The sequence below is a fragment of the Chlamydotis macqueenii genome, chromosome 5 (genome assembly GCF_036417535.1).
Source record: "Chlamydotis macqueenii isolate bChlMac1 chromosome 5, bChlMac1.mat, whole genome shotgun sequence".
In the NCBI taxonomy this organism is placed as follows: Eukaryota; Metazoa; Chordata; class Aves; order Otidiformes; family Otididae; genus Chlamydotis; species Chlamydotis macqueenii.
The window spans coordinates 10,057,326-10,080,481 of NC_141560.1; the positions used below are offsets into that span (position 1 = coordinate 10,057,326).

The 23,156-nt window shown below is 40.2% G+C and overlaps 1 protein-coding gene across 1 annotated transcript in view; it reads right to left on the bottom strand.

Annotated features, from left to right (window-relative positions):
- Positions 1 to 9,864: 9,864 nt before the first annotated feature.
- Positions 9,865 to 23,156, bottom strand: part of ADSS1 (adenylosuccinate synthase 1) — a 30,757-nt gene continuing 17,465 nt past the window's right edge. Inside the window, exons 6-13 of the mRNA XM_086748798.1 lie at positions 22,413 to 22,520; positions 21,978 to 22,059; positions 20,817 to 20,943; positions 19,444 to 19,598; positions 18,130 to 18,254; positions 15,903 to 16,000; positions 14,675 to 14,824; positions 9,865 to 13,214 (exon numbers count right to left, since the gene is read on the bottom strand). Coding sequence (XP_086604924.1) covers positions 13,162 to 13,214; positions 14,675 to 14,824; positions 15,903 to 16,000; positions 18,130 to 18,254; positions 19,444 to 19,598; positions 20,817 to 20,943; positions 21,978 to 22,059; positions 22,413 to 22,520 — 898 coding nt within the window. The 3' untranslated portion in view covers positions 9,865 to 13,161. The remainder of the gene's footprint in view (positions 13,215 to 14,674; positions 14,825 to 15,902; positions 16,001 to 18,129; positions 18,255 to 19,443; positions 19,599 to 20,816; positions 20,944 to 21,977; positions 22,060 to 22,412; positions 22,521 to 23,156) is intronic.

The window sequence follows — 23,156 nt, forward strand, 5'->3', positions numbered from 1 at the left end:
CAGCCCCGGCACCGCCCCCGCCCGCTTCTCCGCCGCGTCCGCGCCGCGCCTGGCCAATGTCGGGGGAAGCGCGGGGAGGCGGTGGCGGCGGCCCCGCCTCGGGCGCGGCCCCGCCTCAGGCGCGGCCCCGCGGAGCCGTTCCCGCTCTCCCCGCCGCAGGCTGAGCTGTGCCGGAGTCGGCGGCGCTCGGTTCTGTTCGCAGGGAAGCGATCGCTTCGTCTGCGGGGAAATCTCGCTTTCCGCCGCGTCCCGAGGGCCCGCTGCCGCCCGCCGGGGTTGTCTGCTGCCCCGCCGCCGCTCCTCGGGTGTCCCGGCGGCTGGAAGTCGTCTCCTTCGTGCGCCTGGTCCTTGGTGTAAAGGGCCTGGCGGGACAGAGCCGAATTCGGGATTGGCAGGGAGCCCTCTTTCCCCGTTAGCGTTTTCACACTCGTCTTCCTTGCTGATAGGCCTACAGCCTAAGTTTGCGTTCAGGCCCAGGTAGTTCTTCCTAAAATTTAAATCGCCTGCCAAAGCCTTAGCTGCCGGAGTGCTGTAGGACCAGCGAAAATGTGCGTAAGTATGAGAATCCGCTCTTTTTGAAACCAACAAGGAGGCCAGAGAACATCTGTTTGGCCAAGGGGGCTCCTCAGCCCCTGCCAGCAGCAGGAGTGGGTTCACCACTGAGGGTGCTGGGAGGTTTTCAGAGACTGATCACAGAGTCATGGAATGGTTTGGGTTGGAAGGGACCGTTAAAGCCCATCCAGTCCAACCCCCCTGCAAGGAGCAGGGACATCTCCAACCAGATCAGGTTGCTCAGAACCCCATCCAACCTGGCCTTGAATGTTTCCAGGGATGGGGCATCCACCACCTCTCTGGGCAACCTGGGCCAGTGTTCCACCACCCTCATGGTAAAAAATTTTTTCCTAATAGCTAATCTGAATCTACCTCCCTCTATTTTAAAACCACTACCCCTTGTTCTGCTACAACAGGCCCTACTGAAGAGTTTCTCCCCATCTTTCCTGTAGGCTCCCTTTAGCTACTGGAAGGCTGATCCTCAGTTTCAGTCAAACCACAGAGCTCCCTCAGACTTTCTGCTGTCATTGTGTGATGGGGAATTACTACAACGGATTTCCTGTTTATAGGTAAGCTGTCTATAGCACTCTAGGTATGGTTTTATAGATTAAAAGTGTCAGGTTCAGTCCCAAGTAGCAGTCAGTCTGGTTACTATGTATATTTTGAAAATACATTGTTTTCCTCAGGGTAAACAAAACATTTAAAACTGGTGTCTGTGTTCCTGGCGTAATGATTTGTGTCATTTGAAGAACGTTGTCAGCCACGGCAGTTGTATTTCTTGCAGAGAGGTTTCTGAATTCAAACCTTCATCTGTACATGTGCTAGGATTCTGGAAAAAATCACAACCAAGTGTAAGAGTGATTTTTCCACCAATGAACACCAAAACTGTGCTTCCACTGGCTGCTGAACTGCTACTGGTTTGCAGGTACAACCACACTGATTTCATACAGGTTCATGTGATTTTTTCTTTTTTTTCTGTAAAAAAAAAAGCCCAGCCTTGTGGTCTGTGGGGCAGAAGCTACCATTGTAATACACAATAATTCACAAAAATTGCTTCTGAGCTGCAAACTCTGACTCCTGCCACACTTTCTCTAGCTGTGAAGACTTCTGCTTTGTCATTTTCAGCATGTACTTGCAGATGCATGCTTAAAGATGGTCAGCTGACAGTTTTCCACTGCACACTGAAAACTCGAGTTCTTTTCTTTCTCTCTAAGGAAATGTCCTTGTAAATATTCATTAGATATACACTCTGATGTCCCTGAAGCTCTCTGGGGAACATGGGTGAAAGTAGGGTAGAGGGCAGCAGATCACACGTTTCATTAAAATGGCATAGGGTAAGCAAGGATGGAACTTGACTGTCTGAAAACTGGATGAAATACGAAGAAAAAAGTTAAAAGCTTTCTGTTCTGCTCGTGAAGGAGTGCTCTGAGACGCTGACTCAGAACACGACGTAGATTTGAAAGTGAGCAGTGTGCTGTCACCAAAGGGTAAATTTAAGGGCGCTTTCCCTGAGGGATGATGACATTTGACACACGCCACCGCCACCCCACTGCAGGGCAGACGCAGAAATCTTTTGTTGCAGCTATTTTGAGTCAGCCTCAGGTGGCGACATCTCTTAATTGCTTTGCAAGCCTCAACCTTAACAACATCTGCTACTGATCAGAAATCTCCTATTTGTAAGCTATAAAAGTAAATAATTCTCTTTGGTCTGTACCAATGCACCTTAGCATCCTGCAGGGAGGGAACTGGTTCATCTGCCAGTCTGTTGACTGGCAATAGAATAGATTCCAATAGAATAGAATGATTCTGAGCGTTTTTTTAGTTTCATAGCAGTTAGCCTTGAGGAAGATTCACTGGTGATTTGGAAGTAGAAAGGCTGAAAGCTGATCTGGCAAAGCTTGCTGGCATTGAGTATTCATTAAAATTAATGCTGACGATTTACCAGGTTCATTAATGAGATAGTGTGTTATCTTACTCAGTTTGTGAATATGAAAAAGGAACATAAACAAATCCCAGACCACTAATGGTAATTGTGAAATACGATGATTTTGGTTTATCCTTGAAACATGTTTGTGAAAGAAAGCAGAGAATAAAAAAGACAGCCTTTTTCCTGCTGCTTTGCTTTTCCTGTGTGAATATTGCAGACAAATTGCCTGGTTGACAGCTTTGTCACTTACAAAACAAAAAAATTTGCATTTTATTTTTTTCCAATAGTTTCCGTTTCCAGTAAGGAGATTTAAAGAGCAAAATAGACTGGATTATGCTTGCTAAGTGCATCTCCCCTAATATTCTACTTTTACCAGTTCTTCAAGAAAGTCAAGGCAGACACAGAAGGACTCTGGCCATAGTTTACCTTCATCACTTCTAGCAGTTTAGAGTTCAGAAATTTTCTGAGGCAAAATTTCCATCTGGATCTTAATGTTTAATGGTTGTCAGCAGGCCTACTCTTGAATTTGCCCAGTTCCCTTCTCAAAACTGGTAACATTTAATTTCTTATCTTTTCTAGCAAGTTCTATAACTTAGCAACATGTTATTTAAAAAAAAAATGCTTCACCTAGTTACTTTTCAGTTTGACATATGTTAATTTCCTTGGGTGTCTCCTATGTCTGGTTTCATAAAAAATAATGAATAACCGTTTCCTATTGACTCTTTGCATAACACCCATGACTACAAAGATGTCCACCACATCATCCTCCTTCATCTTTTATTCAAGCTAAAACATTTTGTCATGTTGAAGCGCTGCTTTGCACGTGTCCCAACCCACATCACCTGTGCCACATCCCAGTGCACAGCACAGGAAGCCTCCAACGTGCCCGGTTGCTCTGGAAAGGGATCGGGCTGCATGGGAAGGGAGGGAGGGAGCCTCTGGTGCCCCGAGAGCTGTGGGCAGCAGGAGACTGGGTGGCTGAGTGCGCCCTGCATGCCTAAACTGCAAGGTACAGGCAGCACCAGGTGTCCTTTTCCGTACCTCTCTTAATCTCTAACTAGGCAGGGTCAGGCGAAATATCCACAATGGCTGATTTGGCTTTGTGAATCTGATTATTCATCAGTCTTACTTCTTCCTGTCTATGCCTTGTTTTGCAAGCTACCTTTATCCATTTACTGTAACAAGTGTTCCATTTTAGGAACAGGTGGCAGACAAGTAGCAATCCAGGAGACTTTATTAGCTTTTAAACTGTTCCAAATGCCTAAAAGCAGGTTCCCATAAGCATTGGAAGGGCCTTAAAAATACTTTATCTTTCTCTCCTGCTTCAAGCTGTCCCCTCCAAGTGCTTGAAGTAAAAATTCCCCATTTATTGTTTTCTTTCATTATTAGGCCATTTAGAAAGAAATAAAAACACAGTACCTAGACGTGGGACTCTGGCTCTTACACCACTTTAAATAAGGAGTTTTCTTAATGATTCCTCTAAATTTGTGTTGATATAAAAAGAGTGGCTTTTGGCCAACTCTCTGGGGTTTTTTTCCCCCTCATGTTTTAATGCTAAAATAGTGAAAAGAATAGTCTAGAAATACTTTAAAGTAGAATATATATTATAGCAGCTGATGTGGTTGGCCTTGTGCCAGCATGCAGCCTGCGTTAAGTTGGCCGGAATATCAGGATGCGGCACCCATCCTCTGCTAGGAGTAAAACATCGTGCCCCATGGACTCAGCCCCTCCGTACTGTTCCTTCTGTGCTCCACAACATGGACTTGAAGATAAAAAAAAAAACCACCTCCTTGAATAAACCTGCTTTTCCTAGAATGGCTCGGGGCTGTTTCCTTTCTTCTGTGTCCTTTCCCTATCTTATCGTCGCACGTCAGCCTTAACAGACAACATGTTTACAACTGGGATCAAAGGGCTACACCCAGTTCAGACATTACCTGCTCACACGTGCATGTCATTTTACTACGACTTGTTAGCAACAGAGTTCGTGTCCTCATCTTGATGAGTTGGTTTGTGCATTAAAAAATGTTTGATAAGCCAGTGATGTGCAGGATTAAGGACTGGCTTTTGAAGTACGCTGGTGTTAAGCCAGAGTGCTGCCGCCTTGGCACGGCAGCCCGTACGCGCCCTTAAATTAGCATGGCGCGGTTGAATTTCAGACTATGTTACTGTTCTGCCAGCCATGAGAGACACCGGCTCTGCTCCGCTGATCAAAACACTGGAAGGTCCCACTTACACTAGAGGGCACTCTCAAGACTGTAAATCGTTATTGCTGTTGGAGAGATGTTATTGTTCTGCAGACGGCAGTGTGCGGGGTTTACAAAAGGGCTGCTTTCTCCAAGTTTGGGGTTGGTTTGTTTTTTTTTTATGGCTGTTGTTCCTGGCCTTTCCAGTTGTGTGCATTCATTTCTGTTGCGTGCACTTTCCTTTTATTTTGCCTCTTTCCAGATTATTTTAATCTATCAAGAAAAAAGGAAATTGAACGCTAACAGTGATAACTGCCACTCCTGATCTAATGTGGTGCTGCAGTGTTCTGATTTCTTCCTCTGTAGGTGACAATGTTTTTCATTTAATACTAGGTGGTGGTCCTAAGAATTCTTTAAATCTGTGTCAAAACGGTGCTATTCCATTATCCAATGTGGATTTACCTGGGAGAGCCTACAGGTACCTCTGCCCTCCCACTAGGCCCCACAGCACAAAACACCCTCTCCCTCACACAGCATGGGGAGGGCTGGGCAAAAATCTTCCTCCTCCTCATGGCAGCTGCATCAGCCCTGCTTTTTTCATTTTGTGGAAACAAATCCTTCCTTCGAGAGAGCTTTGTATGTTGTGCCTCGCACGCTCACCTAAAGCAGCTGTTTAGCTGGAGTAACTCAGGGTGCATCCATTCAGCTCAAAGGAACTACGTCAGTGCACGCTGGCGAAGAACCTGGCTCTCAGCCCTCACCATGCCTAACAAACGATTCCCCAGCAGCAGCCCACGAAGTGTGTTTATTTTAAATATGTGTGGCTGCATTGTCAATCCGGGATACAGCAGATCTCTGCCCAGAAAACAGAAGCTGCACAGAATCAACGCGAGTTCCCAAATGCTGCCAGGATAACATGCCACAGCTACAGGGACATCACTGGGGCTAATGTGGAAATTTTCTTAGTGCAGCCTTTTCAGTTGAAATCTGTTTACACTGGGAAGACTTGAAGGCGCTCATTCTCTGTCTTTGCTGTGTGCTGAGCAGTTTGCACGGGTGGAGTGATGCAAGCTATAAAAGTAATGTTCAGTCCTAGGCCTTCCATCCAGGGTGCCAATTAATGGAACGGGAATTTTTGTGCTGCTGGCATGTTTCCCCTGGATTGAAGTTATCAATACATTTTGCACAGGGCTCAGACTTTCGTCAGTACCAGCTTTGGTGTTTTAATTATGTAGCCTGGTGCAAATCAATCCCTAATAGACCAACTGTCTTATCCCATTTGTAATGCCTTAACTAGCTAACATCTTTCATTTCTTCCACTTGACCTCTTTTTAGTGTATATTAAAATGCATTAGAACTTATTCTATATACTTATGCTCAGTACATTCCTGCCATGTTGGCTGAGTTCAGCACCCAGCGCTGCCCTGCATGAGTTTGCTGCTGGTTTATTCCAATTTCAGTTCTTCTGGCAAAGCTGGAGATGCTTCTTTGTCTGGCCCATATCTATTTCACTACACAACACAGGCAAGCAGAGATCACTGATGATTCTTATTTTGTCTGCAGAATGTGTATACTTAAAATCAATGGACCAAATCCTCAGGAAATGGGTTTGATGTCTTAGTTACCTTTTCCAGTAATCTGCTTTAGAAGCTATAGATAGAAACTTAACGCTGTTTCAGAATGGCAAGGCAAACCTTTCGTGAACTTACTCAGCAAAAGTCTTCCAGCTATATTTTATCTTACATAGACATGATTACAGCCCTGTTGGTACAGTTACAAACTGCATTCCTGAATTCTGAAAGAATGGGTCTGTACAATTGCAAGGCAGGAAGAAATGCTTCTAATAATCTTTCAAGTTGAGAGTGGTATTGTGTTATCTAAAAACTGAAACTGTAATACTTTTAAAGGAGGCAGTGAAAAAAATTGTGCTGACAACCAGAGCGTTAGTAGTCTGGAATCAGTAGTTTGCAAGACTTCAGCAATGTTTTCAAGGAAAGGCTCACTAAAAACAGAGGTAAACGCAAAATGGGATAAAATGCAAAATAGACTTAAAAACAGATGACCCTCCTTAGCTGATGGCTGATTTTGTGGACAAAGGAAATGCAGCGGTTATGATTTAGTTAGACTTCATTAAGCATTTGTTATAGAACCACACCGGGAATAAGTAGTTATTAGTTAGGGATTAGTATAAAGTGAACAAAGAACTGGGTAAGGGGAGATGGAATGGGTGTAGTTCAAAAGCTGTGTCTGTATTAGCAAGCAGTGCAGCCCTACAGAACAAATATGCAAAGCAGTTGTTGCTCAGGATCCGATATCCACACTGCAGACGTAGGGTTGCTTCTGACCAGCTCGTCTGGCCCCACAGACTGACCTCTGATTAGCATTTGGAGCATGGGAAGGGCATCTCTTGTTGAGTTTCATCTGAAAGGAGTCCAGTTTCCAGGCTGACGCTACTCCAGAGTGCAAACCAAAGCGCGGAACAGGGGTAACAGCCATTGCAGAGCAGGAGGAAGCCACCATGAGGGCAGAGCCTCGATGGCTGGAACAATTCAAGCAGAAAAAAACTGGAATATGGAATGCAGATTTCAGAATTTGAATTGCATTGCCTACTTTTCATTCTGTAGAATGCCAACTAAGCAGTAAAGTTGTAACTGTAGTACCGTACTACATGTGAGTGTATACCTCCCTGCCATCTCCTGGCCACTATCCCCCTGTACAGCCCAGTTTGCCATTTGCTTTATTCAAGGTACGAGTGCATCACGGCTCATACTCACCTTGCATCTGCTGTAAACCCCAGGTCCTTTTTAGCAGAGCTGCTCCTCAGCCAAGTGCTACCCACTCTGTACCGAGACATGGGGAACCCTGCACTTCTTAGCTTCACAAGCTTTCTGTTTCCCAGCCCTTGAGCTTATTAAAGTCTTTGCCATTTTTTGTCAGCCACTCCTGAATTCAGAACTCGTTAAAGGACAGGTTTGCACTCATGGCAGAGCGCTGCACTGTTTTAAAAATCTCAATGGAAACATAACTCAAAATACAACAGGTTTGTAACCAGGAGTTTCCTCTTCAGAAGCCAAGAACACCATGAAACACCTTTTTACAATAGTGACCAGTAATACACTGTATTTACAAAGCTTGTAATTTTGTCAGGCTCACCAAAGGTTGACTCCAGCACCCCTTGCACAGGAGCATCTCCAGTTACAGGCCACTCGGGCTTCCACAAACCTCAGCAGCAAGCACCATTTCCACACATTTGAAGAATTAGGGCCAGCTAGCACTAAAAGTTTTGTCCTATAACAGGGAAGATGAAGATTAATGCTGCTACCTCTGCTCTAAGACCACATATAGTTGTCTGTATTCTGCAGTCCTTAAGAAACACATCTGCAGTGCTTCTGCCAGGGCACGTTAAGGATATCAGCAACAACTCCAACTGTCTGAAGCGCTCCGCCGCTTACCAAGCGCTGTAAAGGTATCTCCTGAAACCTAACACTGCCGGCTGCAGACCCCTTACCGGCCCGTGATGTAAACTCTGGTGTAGGTACGCAACTGCTGAAAGGTAATGCCCATCAAAGGAAGGGTACACTATCTCAGGACTGCAAAAACATTCAAATAGGAGTGATTTTTTTTTTTTTCCTGACAAAGACACTTCCCTGCCAAACACATTTTTGTAGACAGCATTAAAATTTGGACTGTTTCCAACCAGTGAAAAGTGCAGCTGCTGCCCAAAATTTTCTACATTCAAGGAAGTTATAAAGTGTATGTGCTTACAGAAAACCTTCTTTCTTGTTTTTTTTTTTTTTTTTTCTTCTAGACAGTCTCACAGGGCTGATGGGAAATATTTAACACACAGCCTCTATTCCAGAAATGTATAGACACTAATAACACATAAAGGTATTTTAGAACAATGGATTTCCTGTAAGTATGTAAGAGATTAAAAGGCAAAGTCTTGAAATCCTTATTTAGACTTTACTTCTTTAATGCCTCACTCTATGGCTGACATCTATATGGATAATTTTTTTTTTTACTTTAAATTTGAGCAGTATGTAAGGGTTCAGCCAGCCCCATCCAAGAGTAAAAGGTGCTCCTTACCAAGGCTCTGTTGTGATGGACCTGTGATTTGGGAAGGTAAGAACCACGTTTCCCACCTCTCTGAAGCAGGCTGTACAATACCACTTCTCACACACCATGAATCCCACGAAGCACGGTGATGGCTGAGCGGGCTCCATGCCTCAGGCACCCTCTTCTCTATTGGCAACACTGATCTAATAAAGAGATGAAACCAGCACTAACAAACTCACTTAAATTAGTAGCCAACAAATCCACAGGCTACTCCCTCGATACAGTGCCCATGCCACAAACTTCTTCTAAAGGTAAGACGGCTTGAGCCGAGTTTTCTTTCTTGCCTGATGCCTAGTTAAGAGTGATGTCAGCTCACCCTTTTTGCAAACATCCAGCACTTGAAACCGGCTCTCCGACGGATATGAAGTGTTACTGTAAAGGAAGCTGGGCCACTTCCACAAGGAATGAGTGGGCTAGACCTGGACCCCATGCAAAGAATTACTAGGAGAGGGTAGGAGCAGGGAGATCTACTAACTACAGCTCTCTAAAGGCAAGATGGTCACATTGCTCCCATATGTACCAGGCTGGCTGTTTTTTCCTCCCTTTCAATCTTAAGACTCAGCTCTCTAGGTGACAGACAACAGAAACAACCCACAGTGTCTTCCCAGTGGGTAATTTCAGCAGAGAGGCTCCCTCAGGTTTGGGCTTTTTTTTTTTGTCTTGGGCAATGCCAGCGTCACATGGAGTTAGATTAAACTGCTTCAGATGCTTCAGCTAGCAAAGACCAACGTACATGAGATATATATATATATATAACTGATGCAAAAGAAATTAAGAAACATTAATTAGCAGAGCAGGTTTTTCTTCATAAAACCATTGTTCACTCTGGCGAGCTAACTAAAGATGACTAACCATGAATCCCGGTGGTAAAGTTGGATCCCTGCTCAGTTTGTACATGGGGAAGTGTGACAGAATTTATAATATGTTAAAAAAAAAAGCCAAAACACTGAGAATCTGTAGACTGAATGAAAATATCCATTAATTCAATAATGCTGCTAGTTATTTTTTAAAATCCATGAAATATTGAACCAGGTTTGTGTATTGTGTTAAAAAAAAAAAAAAAAAAAGAGGGAAATAGAGACCAAGCACTGTTACTTTAAATTGGTTTTAATATATCTTTCAGGACAAAAGAAACAGGTGTGGATCCAAAATTAATCTGAAAAAATCTGCGTAAGCTGTAAATATAGTTTGCACGTTACTATGGAAATGTTTCATCTTCTTTCCTTTCATAAAGTGCATTATACCAGAACCGTAAGACCATATACAGCCAAATTAAAAATTACAAAAGCTTCAAAATCCTATCCTGCATGTGTTAGGAAGCACACACCTGACTATGAAGGCCATAGTGTGAGAAAATATGTCAAATACACTAATGTGCATGAGTGAATCAGTAATTGCTACTTTAAAAAAACCTATAACCTTTACCACATACTATGCCGTTTTGGTAGACGTTTACCCTTATTCTTCCATCCCAATATCTAACAAGATACCAGTTGTAGTCATTACTATTGCATTGGGCTGGGGAGAAAGAAGAAATTAAATTCATCACAGTGATTGTTATTAAAATGAAATTCCAAACAATACAAAATAATACACAGGGGAAATAGCCAAGAGGAAAGCAAATTTACATGAAAATGCTCTTATTAAGCATTGTGCCAATCAGTAGATTAAAGAGCTTTTCAATAAAAGCCTGAACTTCGTCACATTTAACTCAACAACAACACATATGAAATTCAATAGGAGTAAAACTTTCATTTAAAAAATCCATGCTTTAAAATGAAAGGCATAATGTTATTTTTATGGTAACAGAGCAAGTCACAGGATAATTGCCTATCACATCAAGCCCACATCAGTGATGACGACATCACTGGGTTTTTTGAGGAACCCTTGAATGCGAAGACAGGCAATGCACATCTAACTGAGACTTAACGGGAAAATTACTTAATGGAAAATAAAAAAAAAAAAAATAGGTGAACAAGAGAAAACAATCCTGTGAAAATTAAGCTATAAAAACTACTATTTTCAATACACTAAACACTTTTAGAGTTGATTTAATCCACTTCTTCAGCACATCAAGTGACTTGTTAGTCACCATGGACTTTGCCTAAAATTCAACCAAAGCTTAAATATAGCGGCAACCTCCTAGCACAAATGCGCTGATGAAGATAAGGCCAAGAAAAGAAACAGGTCTAGATCATCCAGTAGGCAAATGTCACAAGGTTAAGCCATGTGAAAACAAAACTTAATTACTGTACCTCCAAGCATCTTTATGCTTAAATCACCTCATAAAAATGAGGCACATTTCACAGTGCTTGCAATAATTGGCACTTACCAAGCACCTTTCAGAAGTGCTTTGCAAATATTAAATAAAGTCAGAAGCCTCATTGCTCTTTCAGTAGAATACCTACAAATTTGACGAGGAGAGGTTTGTCATCAATGTCAGAGCAAGGACTGCAAGGCTGAACCCACCAACCTCCAAAAAAAAACGTTTAAAAGAGGTGAGGCAGTATTCTTCATTGCCATTTTGCAGATTGCAAAACAGTAGCGAGGAGATTAAACAACTTGTCAAAGATCAACAAAGGAGTCGTAGCTGAATTAAGGATTCATGGCTTTGGGGTTTTTTTTTTTTTTTTTTTAAGAGATAAATGTTGGTGGCATAAAGCCACAGTGTCTAATAAACTGGGGTACAAGAGACTGCACTGCAACTGGAGTGTTTCAGAATTCTGCCCTACAAGCAGCAACACATCTCTGAAGAGTTAAATTTAGTGCTTGCTTTGTGCTTGTACTGGTACTTTTGTAATTGCTTCTTGACACAAATGGGTTTGAACATTAATCTTTATTTAATATTGAGTGAGAGAAGACAAAGGGGATGAGTATGACACAAGATACTCCAGATAGGTTTTTCTTTTTCCCCGTCTCTGATGCAAAGAATGTTATCGTTCTGTATCCTTGGAGTTACCATCTCAGAAAAGGGATATTTTCACACACTACATAATGTTATTACTGGGGTTGTGATGCCATTTCCACAGCCCCTGGGAATGATACAAAAATATTGTTATAGCTCTCAGACACAGATAGAAAAGGAACACTTACTCGGAAAATTCCACAGTCAGGGAATAACTCCGTTTCTAGTGTATTCTTTTTCCTCTACAAGAGGTAGGCCTTTTGTTGAGAGCTCTTGAAGTACAACCATTATAAATTAGAAGATTCACAAAGAAATCCAAAGCGTATTCTTGAAGATTCTGGGACCTCTCCATGGCTTCTACATGTCCCAGCCCTGGCTGCCGCATGTCATCCCCTTCTATAAATAGGCATTACATTTTGCTGAGGAAGGTCAAATTGTGCGAGGGGTGTAAATACTGCAGCAGTCATCATTAAGTCATGCATTGATTTATTCTTGGAAACCTAGGAGCTGTGGAAGCGAGTGTGCCTTACAGAGCTGCAAGTCCCAAGCTCCTCAACAGATAACTACAGTAAAACTTTGGAAATTACACTCACTGCATTAGCAGGAAGAAATGTCTCGGGTCCACTGAGAAAACACGGTGTTCTGCCTCGGCTCCACTCTCCCCGTGTCTTTTGAACCCTGAGGACTTTCTTCCTTCTACCTCCACTCACTCCCTCCCTACTGCATAAAATAGAGCCTGCACATCTGACAGTCTCCACAGGGGTTGTCTGTTAGCACACAGGATATTTGAAAGAATTACTAGACAGGTCAACTTTCTCCAGTTTGGCCCCTCTACAGATGTTATCTCAGTTACTAAAATAGGTTCTGTGATAAAAATACTTTAGCTGCTCTCCATTCATTTTAGTGGGCTATTAAAAAAATCATTATATAAAAAATTATAGATAATTGTGTGTGGCAGTCAAAATTACCAACCTTAACGTTACTGTATTTTAGAAATTGAAAATCTGTACAATCCAACCAATTTAAGTACGCAGTATCTGTCTTATTACTGCCAACCCAGATACATAAATATTTTAACATTTGATGTTAAAGAACAAATCCAAGCTTCACAATTCTGAAGTCACCCAGTAACTATTGGAAAAGGCTTAATACTGGTTTCAGCAAGAAGAAATAACTCTATATGGATATAAAATACTTTCAAATAATAACATGACTCAAATTCAAAAAAATATCTTTTCCTGACTTTGTTAAGAATACTTTTTTGATTTTTTGGATCATGGCCACCAAACATATTTTACACTGAATTCACTGAGAACTTAAAGATAAATAAAATGTTACAATACAGAATATATGTTTTGTTTCTATTCAATTCATGGAAGAACGTGTTGGTTTTAAACAGCATCTCCATTTAAAGAGGAAGCAGTAAAGAACAGATGAACGCTGAATTGTGCTTCTCATCACTGAAGTTCTTCATTTGTTTAAAATAGCTGGATCATTGACTCTCTTGATTTTCCAACTCCGACCCATTTAACTAGGGAGGAAAAAACTTCTATTAGATCAATTACTGAGACTAAATATTATAAACAATGACTAGAATAATTTTCATCTTTTATTACGCTTCACTACAAACTGGCCAACTTTGTGCTGAAACACAACGCTGGGTGGTTGTACTGTCAAAAATCGCTTTACTCCTGCTGCATCATCAGACTAGAAGTGCCATATACTGAGGTCTAAAGGCATGAAATAATTACACCACAAACACAAAGCACTGCAGATGGAAGGCCTAACAGAAGGTCAAGTATGTCTGCTGCAGGTTTAACTGTCACTGTTCTGCATGACAGGATATCTAGCTCAATCCCTGCAGAGAGGAAGGGAGACCTCTGCCAGACTGTGAAGTCTTCTTGATGTGCACCAAGAGACAGTGATGCACACACGCTACAATATTGCTAAATGTGAGGCTGCAATTAAAAACATTATCCAGTGTGAGCAGCCACCTCAAATACCATACTATAATTGTTCCACTACAATTTTTATTGCCCATGGATACTGTAACACTGACTGTAGGGAGGTCTCCTTTTGCCATCAAACCCACCAAGGCACCCTGCTGTCACACCAAGAACCTCAGAAATAAAATAAGGGGAGCTTTATTTACGTATATTACCACCCACATCTGCGTCCATGACCACACGCAGGCTATTCACTGAGTTTCAGGCTCTGCTATCAGATGCTTCCTAATCCACGAACAATACTAGAGTTGCCACAGTTACAACTAGCTCACACTCCCAAAATGGGACCTTTGAGGTGCACGCGTGCTAGCTTTCCGAGTTTGCTACTGTGCAAATTCCCTTCCAAAATCCACCATTCAGGCCATACCTAGTTCTTGGCACCTCTAGAGCTCTAGCAATTAGACTTGAAAACAACTGGATGTCTCAACCTTTGGAAAAATGAGAATCTTAACGTGATCAATCTCCACAGTGGCAGAACTGGGCTAAACAATCCTGTATCCATCATGCAACACATCTCCTTATATGGGTAAGTATGGAAGAGGAAAAAAAAAAAACCAAAAAAGAAAAAATAAAGAGAAGTCTATGTTCAAACAGGGATGCAGTGCGGGAAGTGAAGTGAAAGGAAGAGATTAGTGAAGGGAGGACGTTAGACTAACTATGCACTGTAGCATGGTGCAGAAATCCCAAAGTCTTCACTGACAGAAGGCGACAGTTTACCAAAAACAATACACATTTATCTTTCCTCTGGTTAAATCCTTGTCAGCAGCAGCTTGGAGCTCTCTGCAACACTTCAGACCTGCCTGCAGAACGCTACCCTCTGCTGCTTCTTGGCAAGCTGTCATTTACAATCATCAGCCCAAACACAGGTGCCTCCATTGCCTCCTGCACAAATCAAGCCACTCCCTGACTAATAAATGGAGCACTTTTACATAGCTGTCCCTGTTTGTTGTGGCATCCTCATATGTACATCTACAGAAACATTTACCTGGCACTCCAACATGGTTCTCCACACATCGGATATAATTCTGTGCCTTGGGTGGGAGGTCCTCCCATTTTCGCGCACCGGTTGTATCAGTCTTCCACCCAGGCATTGTTTCATACTCTACTTCCACCTTCTGTAGTATCTCCTGATTAGCTGTGGGAGAACAATTTTTATCACAGTTTATTTTAGCTGCTCCACCTTAAAAGGCCACACCATGGTTCTTGACCAACAAAGCCTTTTGTCAATATCTACAATCTGATATATGAAAAAACAGTATTTCTACTGGGTGGTTCATTCATTCACTCTTAATTTAGATTAAGTTCCGTTACTTAGGAAGATAACTCTGACTCAAGAGGATCCCAGAATCCAGTTTCCTCTTCTAAAACCTGTAGGACGCACTCTATGTTGTCGGAAGACTACAGTAATATTTTTGAGGAAACAAATTATTTGAAGCTTACAGTAGTCCCACTTTTGGTTAAGATTTGGACATACTAAAACAGAAGTCCTCTGGTAGGCAAGGCACTACTTTCTCCAACGTTTTCATCTTTACAGAACAGGGTTAAATCAGGCTTGTTAAAAACGTACATGTCTGCAAGCTTTTCCACACTGGGATTCTCACTATGTCCACAACCAGGAACTACCATCAGAGGTGGTAGCAGCCAGCTCTCCTCGTGCCTCCAGAAAACCCCATCTCAACACAACAAACCCCTCTCATCTTGGCACAGACTGTTATAGGTATCTTGAAAACATCATTCATGTAAAAAATTTACATATTATTAAATCCTAACAGTTTTAACATGAATCATATTGAGAGGCAATACATGTTTTTATTAACCACAATGTTACTGATATAGTCTCATTTTTGCACAGCTTAAACACTGCTTTAATTTTTACTTTACTTCATTATATCTATTGCCAATGATACACAGTCACTGACGAGTCTTGCCGACTTTCAGATTCCTGGTGTTGCCAATAAAAATAACCTAATGGGACAACATATACAGGCTCAATACCAGAGTTCATTTGCTCTGAACTTCTTGTCACCATACATAGAGAGGCAAGGTGAACAAAACATGTTAATGTACTGATACAACAGTCTTTATACTGATACTACAGTTCTGCAAATTTCTACAGAAGGTCTAGAAAAAAAGAAATTAGGCCTGGCTTTAAAAAGCAGTCTTTCTCAACAGGCAGGAAAGAGAAAAATGAACATAGATATTTAATAGCATACCTGGAAAATAAGGAATTCTTTTTCCACCCAATTTGTAAGCAACACCAATTTTGATTTCATCAAGGACATCAAGAATATCCAGTTTTGTTAATGCCAAACTGTACAGAAAAACATCAGTTAGAGTTACACACATGATGAATTTCCCCTTTAATACTTTCCACCTGTCTTTTTTTTTTTTTTTTTTCCTTTCTAGTTTTATATTCAGAAATCCAGCCCAGGCAATCCAGCAAGCAGGAATACACAAATATATTAAACCAGGAACATTGTTAATTGAATTCACACCTCTGGGATGAATACATGACTGAGTTACTAAAACACATTTCCAAATGCTTGGCTGCTCATACAGATGCACAGTGTTCAGTCCAGCGCATGAAAATGCAAGCTGGCTACGTAAAGTGGCACTTACTGGACTTGGATTGGGTGCGCATGACGACAGGTCACTTTACATCACTACTAGTGATTTACATCACTACTAGTGCTCTGAGCAACCTGATCTAGTCGGGGACGTCCCTGCTCCTTGCAGGGGGGTTGGACTAGATGACCTTTGAAGGTCCCTTCCAACCCAAACCATTCTATGATTCTGTGATTCTATGATTTCTGGTCCTCCTCCTGATTCACAACTGTAAGACAGACTTACTTACTGAATTACACTTTTAAAACAGACTTCAGAAGCATAATCTGGCTACTAAAACCACATATACAGTTCAGTAGGAAGGACCCTGCCTGACTTCCAGCGCTCAGGCTGTGCTATCAGGGCTGTCAGTTTAAAGAACCTTTTTAATCTTGTGAATGAACACACTGGAACACAAAAACAGCACCTCAAGAAGACACTGTAGTATTCACTGATCAGAATAAAACTGCATTTTAAAACTAGTCAAATTCTCTAGAAACAATATGCCAGACATTGTTTATTAAAAATATGAGTAGCTAAGGATTTAGATAGGTATGTGCATGATACTCCATGCTGTGTGTGCTCAGTAGGTGTATGATGAATGCAATGATCAAATGAAAAGACCATTTGGGAAAGAAGCAGCATAGAGCCAGCTCTTCTAAGTTTTTGTCTCCCTAATGACTTTAACTGTCACAGCCACCAGAGATGACATAGTATTGTTGATAAAAGTGTAGTAATTGTATAGAACTGAAATGGAAGGAAACATAAAGCAGTCCTAATATTAGTTCCACATAAACTACAGCCATGTAGGTTAAAGCAAAATGTAAATCAAAGTTAAAAAAAATATTTTAAAAACCCTTCTGACAAATGAATGAACAAAGACCATTGTTCCCTTGTAACATTAGAAGCATAAACAATATGCAGTCTCAGTCTGTAAGACACTAAAATGACCAGGGTGATGTGTTTGCAGATATGAACAAGTTTGCTTGAATGCATGAATAAGTCGATACTTTATACGAACAAAACTGTAATGTAACTTTTGCAACCTTTTCTGAAAAGACACATTGGTAATTAGTTATAAATTAATGGCTAGTGATAACTACTAGCATTTTAGTATTAGATACAAGCTAGCCTAATGGCATTATGCTCTTGAACAGTTACTTTAAACAGTTACTTTTCTTTCAAAACATCAATTTAATTTATATTTTGAACTACAAAATAATTTACCAACCGAGTTGTTCAGTCCCAATGAAAATAAAACTCAGCCCATTAAAAGCAGCATAATTCAATATTAGACTACACCTTTGTAAATCAATGAACCTGTTGGGATTGGAACTAGTTGCTGTACACTTTGTGTCATCCCACTTATTTCACTTAAAGAGGCAGTGGTTCCGAATGACGCAGATTTGGTTCTACAAATATGATCCACTAGAGTCAACCAAAGCTCAAAACCAGCAGGTTTGAGATCACGACATAAGACAGTATGAAAGCACTGGATCCAGGACATTAGAGCAAACTGTTAGAAAAACTGATATATTGATCCAATCTACATTGGCCGTCTGATGTAAGCAAAGTGAAAACATATATGGGGGGGAAAAAAAAAAAAAAAAAAAATAAAAAAATCACTGCTATGATGTAAAATCACTTGATTTAAAAAAAAAAGTCAAAGGAATTAGATTATTATTAGCATTAAGACAATTCTCAGTTGTCCATTGTGAATTATTTTATTGCTTAAAATGTAACTTTACTGGACTTATATTAATGTTACCTACATATTTATTCTGCGAAGCACAAAATTATCACTTCCAAATGTAGCGCAAAATCTGTGATGCTTACGCAGTGAATCCGTTGATCATATGAGCATATTTCAAAATGACAAGATCTAACCAGCCACAGCGTCTCTTTCTGCCTGTAGTTACTCCCCATTCGTGGCCACGGGACTGTAAAAGATCTCCAATTTCCTAAAAGACGACACAAAGAATGCTGATGGCATTTCACTGAAAAATAGCAGAGAACCAAAATCTAAACAAACACAGATGAATAGCAAGAAAAATACAGTCATTCAATTCCAAGGCTTTTTTTTGTAGGAAAAAAAAAAAGAAAAAAAAAGTTTTATTAGGAGAGGACTAAATTGGAGAATAAAGCCCCTCATGCACAGGATTTTTGCATTTCCACCACTCGCATTTCCAAAATACTTATTTATTGTCACTATTCTGTGTTCCGAGGGGACACACTTCTTCCTCCTTCATCTGATAGGAAGATTTCCTTGACAATTCAGCCCTGTTTTTAATTTTGTTTGCATTTACTTTCTTTATCTGGTCTTTTGGCATGTATTGCTTTTTGGAGCAAGACTGTAAATGCTTAGGACAGGATCAATGCTTGTACAATGTCTAGGTCAGAGTCCTTGACCATGTCTAGAGGTCCCAGGTTCTACCACTGCATGGGACTGCCAGCTGTTCCCCCTAGGCTAGCAGCATTCATAATGTGTTAAAAATGGAGAAGAAAGAAACTTTACTTCCCGATTCACAAAACTAAAGGATATCACCAATTTATTTGAGCCATTTGAGGAGGGATTTTAGTGACTAAATCCTTAAATTAGATTCAGATCACTGACCTAGAGACTGCGGTGTGCATAGCTCACAATCAATACCCAGAGCTTTCTAGTTTCTTGATAATGAAAATACAACAGACCGTTCAAAAGAATCAAAATTTCTCCCCTTCTTTTTACTGATCAATTTGTGCATGACTGGCTGATGTGTGCAGCACTTTTATTCTATGAATTACAGAACACAGGCTGTTAAACATAGAAGTTGTATCTTGTAATTTAAGCTTTCCTGTGGTGCACTGACAGTTCCAGTCTACAACAAACTTCTGCCACTGAACGGCACCTACGGAAATTACATAAAATTACGAAATCTGTTTTCACATCATTTAATACAACAGAAGGGTGGTCACTGCAATATAACATCATCACACTCATGTTTCTTTCCTCTGAAGACAAGTACCTGAACTTTACAATGTAATTCTCTTCTCGTCGTGAGTGTGATTGCTTAACACTATTATTATGGTGCTTATTTCTCATTGGTATACCCTTACCGAATTCCATTGACCTTATTTTTTGGCAATTGCACTTTGTAACATTAAACCTACATTAATCTGCTCTGTGGGGAAGGCTCCGATTCCCACCCGAGTTGTATACGCTTTCACCACACCGTACACATCACCGACATGCTGGGGAGGAACACCGAGTCCGGTGCATACACCACCTACGGTGCAGTTCGATGAAGTCACGAAAGGATACGTGCCTGTCAGAAAAAACACAACAGCACAACCCTGTTTCAGCAATAGTAAGAAACAAAGACTGATTTTCCTTTATGAGTTGACAGGAGATTTTCACCTGTATGTTTGGTTTAAAGCTAAACTGAAATAGCAGCCGAAAAACAGGGCAAGATCTTACTACACATTCCCATTTTGCTTTTAAGAGAACAAATTAAACTGTTCTTCCCCAAATTGCTTCATCCTGTAGTGAATAATACATATTTAGATTTCTAAAGCTCCACAGAAATCCCCTCAAAATGAAGGATTTTTTCCGACTCAAATAGCTGACTTATTCTGGCAATTTGTATAAGCACATTACTAGTGAGCAAGACAAATAAGAAAATATACTAGTTTCTTACACTTAAAGAGGTATCCAGTATGTGCAATCTGTTCTGTATTCATCCTTTACAACCTTCACTGAGGATGGCCCACAAGGGAAAAATTTTAAAGCATCTCAACACTACTTCCAGTAGGCACTGATCTGTTACAGATCAGTGTAAAGCTTTTTTCACTGTCCTGTGTATCACAGAAAGTATTTCTGCAACATCCACAGACAGCCTGCTGTAAAGGTCACAGTCTGACATTCCCACTGCTCTACACAAGCAGCTCCGAGTACCTGCAGCATATTTTTTAAGTCTTAAGAGGTTATTCATGGTCTCTAAGGAGTTTATTCATGATCTCTACACTGTGACTCTGGATTGGAGCATCTCTCCAGTTCTTCATTTCATCTTCAGGGAAACCCAAGTGGTTTAATTAGACTTTTGGTAAGCGAGCAGAGCAGAGATCAGCTGAAGAAGCTAGACTTACAGGTTATCTACACCAGTTTAATCCTCCCTCCACTGCAGAGGAATTAACTCAGCAGCACTGCAACGGCTGTCTGGAATGTATGGCAATGTGCACACACATTTAGAAGTAATACAGACAAGAATATCTGGAGTGAAATTCAACTCCAATGGAATAAACGCCAGTAAAATCAATATTTAAACTCTAAGCACTTAATCCTGTTAATGATACAATCTCTGGCTTACTGCGCTTTACTTTTGGGAAATCTGTTCCTATTAAAGGAAAGACTACTTTGTTTCTCTATTTTCCCCGCTGTTTGCAAAGGTGAATCAAAATACAAATACAAAATACAAATCAAAATACAACTGATCAAAGCAAAACTAATTTCTTAGGAATTAAATTGAGTTTAGAAGCCAACTTACCAAAGTCAATATCAAGTAATGCTGCATTGGCTCCTTCAACAAGAATCTTCTTTGGGGAGCCATGAAGAGCTTCATACATAAAATACACACCATCCCGAACCATGGGTCTTATTTTTTCAGCATATCCCTGTAAATTTGAATAGAAACGTCAGCTTCCCCAGACAAAGGCTGGAAACACAGAACATTGTGTTCACTTTTGAAACACGAGACAGGCAGATAACCCTAAGACACCAGCTTCAATAACTGTGTTTTACCTGAAAATACAACCATTAGTTTATACTCTGTTGAAAACAAACCAATGTATTGAACCACTCAGATAAGAAAACATGACTTACTACGACATGTTTTAAAGGTCTATATGACCTTTAAAGGTCCCTTCCAACCCTAACAATTCTATGATTCTATGACATTAGAATGCCATAATTTCGGTACTATTTCTCTTCACAGAGATGATGTACATCTACGTCACTTTGTCCATATAGTCTATATACAGTGTGTCTACAGTCTAGACACATTGAGAGTGGCACTTAGAAATAGTGCAAGCTCCAAAAGGAAAAAAAAAAACCACAAATACTAAAAAATATCTTTAAAGGTACAGTGTCAGCTCTGAACAAGTACCAGACAAAATCTGGGAAAGGTAAGAGACTTTTTTTAGCATCCTCTTTTTTTTTACGTATTAATGAAAGAAGATGTTTTACCACTGGTTCTTCTGAATTTATTTATATAAACACTTTTTTCTTGTAATACCAGGATCTTGAAACACAGCTTCCACAAACAATTCTTCAATATGCATAGAAGTTTCTCAAACAGCCAAGATCAGTCATGACTGGAGACTGCTGACTGCAAGAGTTACCCTGCATTCTCTGGGCTACTTTAATACAAACTATTTTATGCCAAAAAAAGTAACGTATTATAGGAGAACTAAATAATCCACAAAATTTATTTTAATGCCCACAAAAAGCATTCTATTACACAGCATGGCTACTGCTTATTAAAAGCTTTTATAATAATGAAGATATGCATTTTTAAATTAATTAAGTAGTTTAATAAGTAGTAGTTCTGGTACACTTCATTTTTACATTTTAAATTAAAATAAATATTACTGTTTTCTTCTACGGTTTCCCCAAAACTGAACAAATATTACAAGTGTTAAATCCTTACCTTTAGCTTTTTCAATTGTCCATCTATATCTATTTCCAATGTGGGAAACATTGACTTGTATTGTTGTGCCAGATTTTTAAATCTGTAAAATATTGAAATTGTATTTATGAAGAACATTCTTTGAGTTACTACTCATAGAGCCTTTGGCAAGAACTCAGTTTATATTATACACAGTATACATTGAGAGCACTAGGGAGAAAATATCCAGAACTTTGACACCTCAACCAGTGCATTTCCCAATGTACAAAATTACATTTTAAATTACGAGAAACTCTGAAGTACAGGAAATATACACACACATTCTTCACAGGTTTCTTCTCCATCTAGACAATTTATATACAAAATTGAGACACCTTTTAAAAAACATCTCCTTAAAAGCAAATCTGCCAGCCAAAATGTATCACTAACATAATATTTAGGAATGAAGAGTTGTACCTTGAAGAAAACTCATCAAAGTCAGAAAGGAGGTCACAAATTCGAAGGCCTGTTCGTGCAGCTTTGGAAGAATATGTTGGTCCAATCCCCTTCTTTGTTGTGCCAATACTAATTAAAAAGAAACCCCCCAAAAAATATGTGAACATAATATGCTTTAGCATAAATTTAGCATGATTTTTTTAGCATAATAAGCAAAAATATGCTTTATGCCAAGTAATTTTGTTAAACTCTTCAATATATCATATACTTGGCAGGAGTTCCAAGATATAAAGAATTACTAAAGTTCTATCATAATACATATAGCAACTTTCATGCTTCAGTGGATTTGCATAAATATTGCTAATAATCATGGTATGCAGTAAAGCTTTAAGCCTTGGATTTGGCTGAGACAAGCTTAATTGAAACCATATGTGTATATATATACAGTAATTACAGTTACTATACTATCCTGTGGTACTACTACAGCCCTTACCATAAGCAATAGGAAACAAATGTCATTTTCACATTTTCACAGGTGCAGCACTGCCTATAGCTGTTAACAACAAGCAGCTCTGTGAGGGATCAAACTGATTTCCTATGGCTTTGCCATTATTCGTACCATCCCTGTCCCTATGAACTCTTGCTGCAGCCTTTAGAATGACAGAATTGTTAGGGTTGGAAGGAACCTTTAAAGGCCATCCAGTCCAAACCCCCCTGCAAGGAGCAGGGACATCTCCAACCGGATCAGGTTGCTCAGAGCCCCGT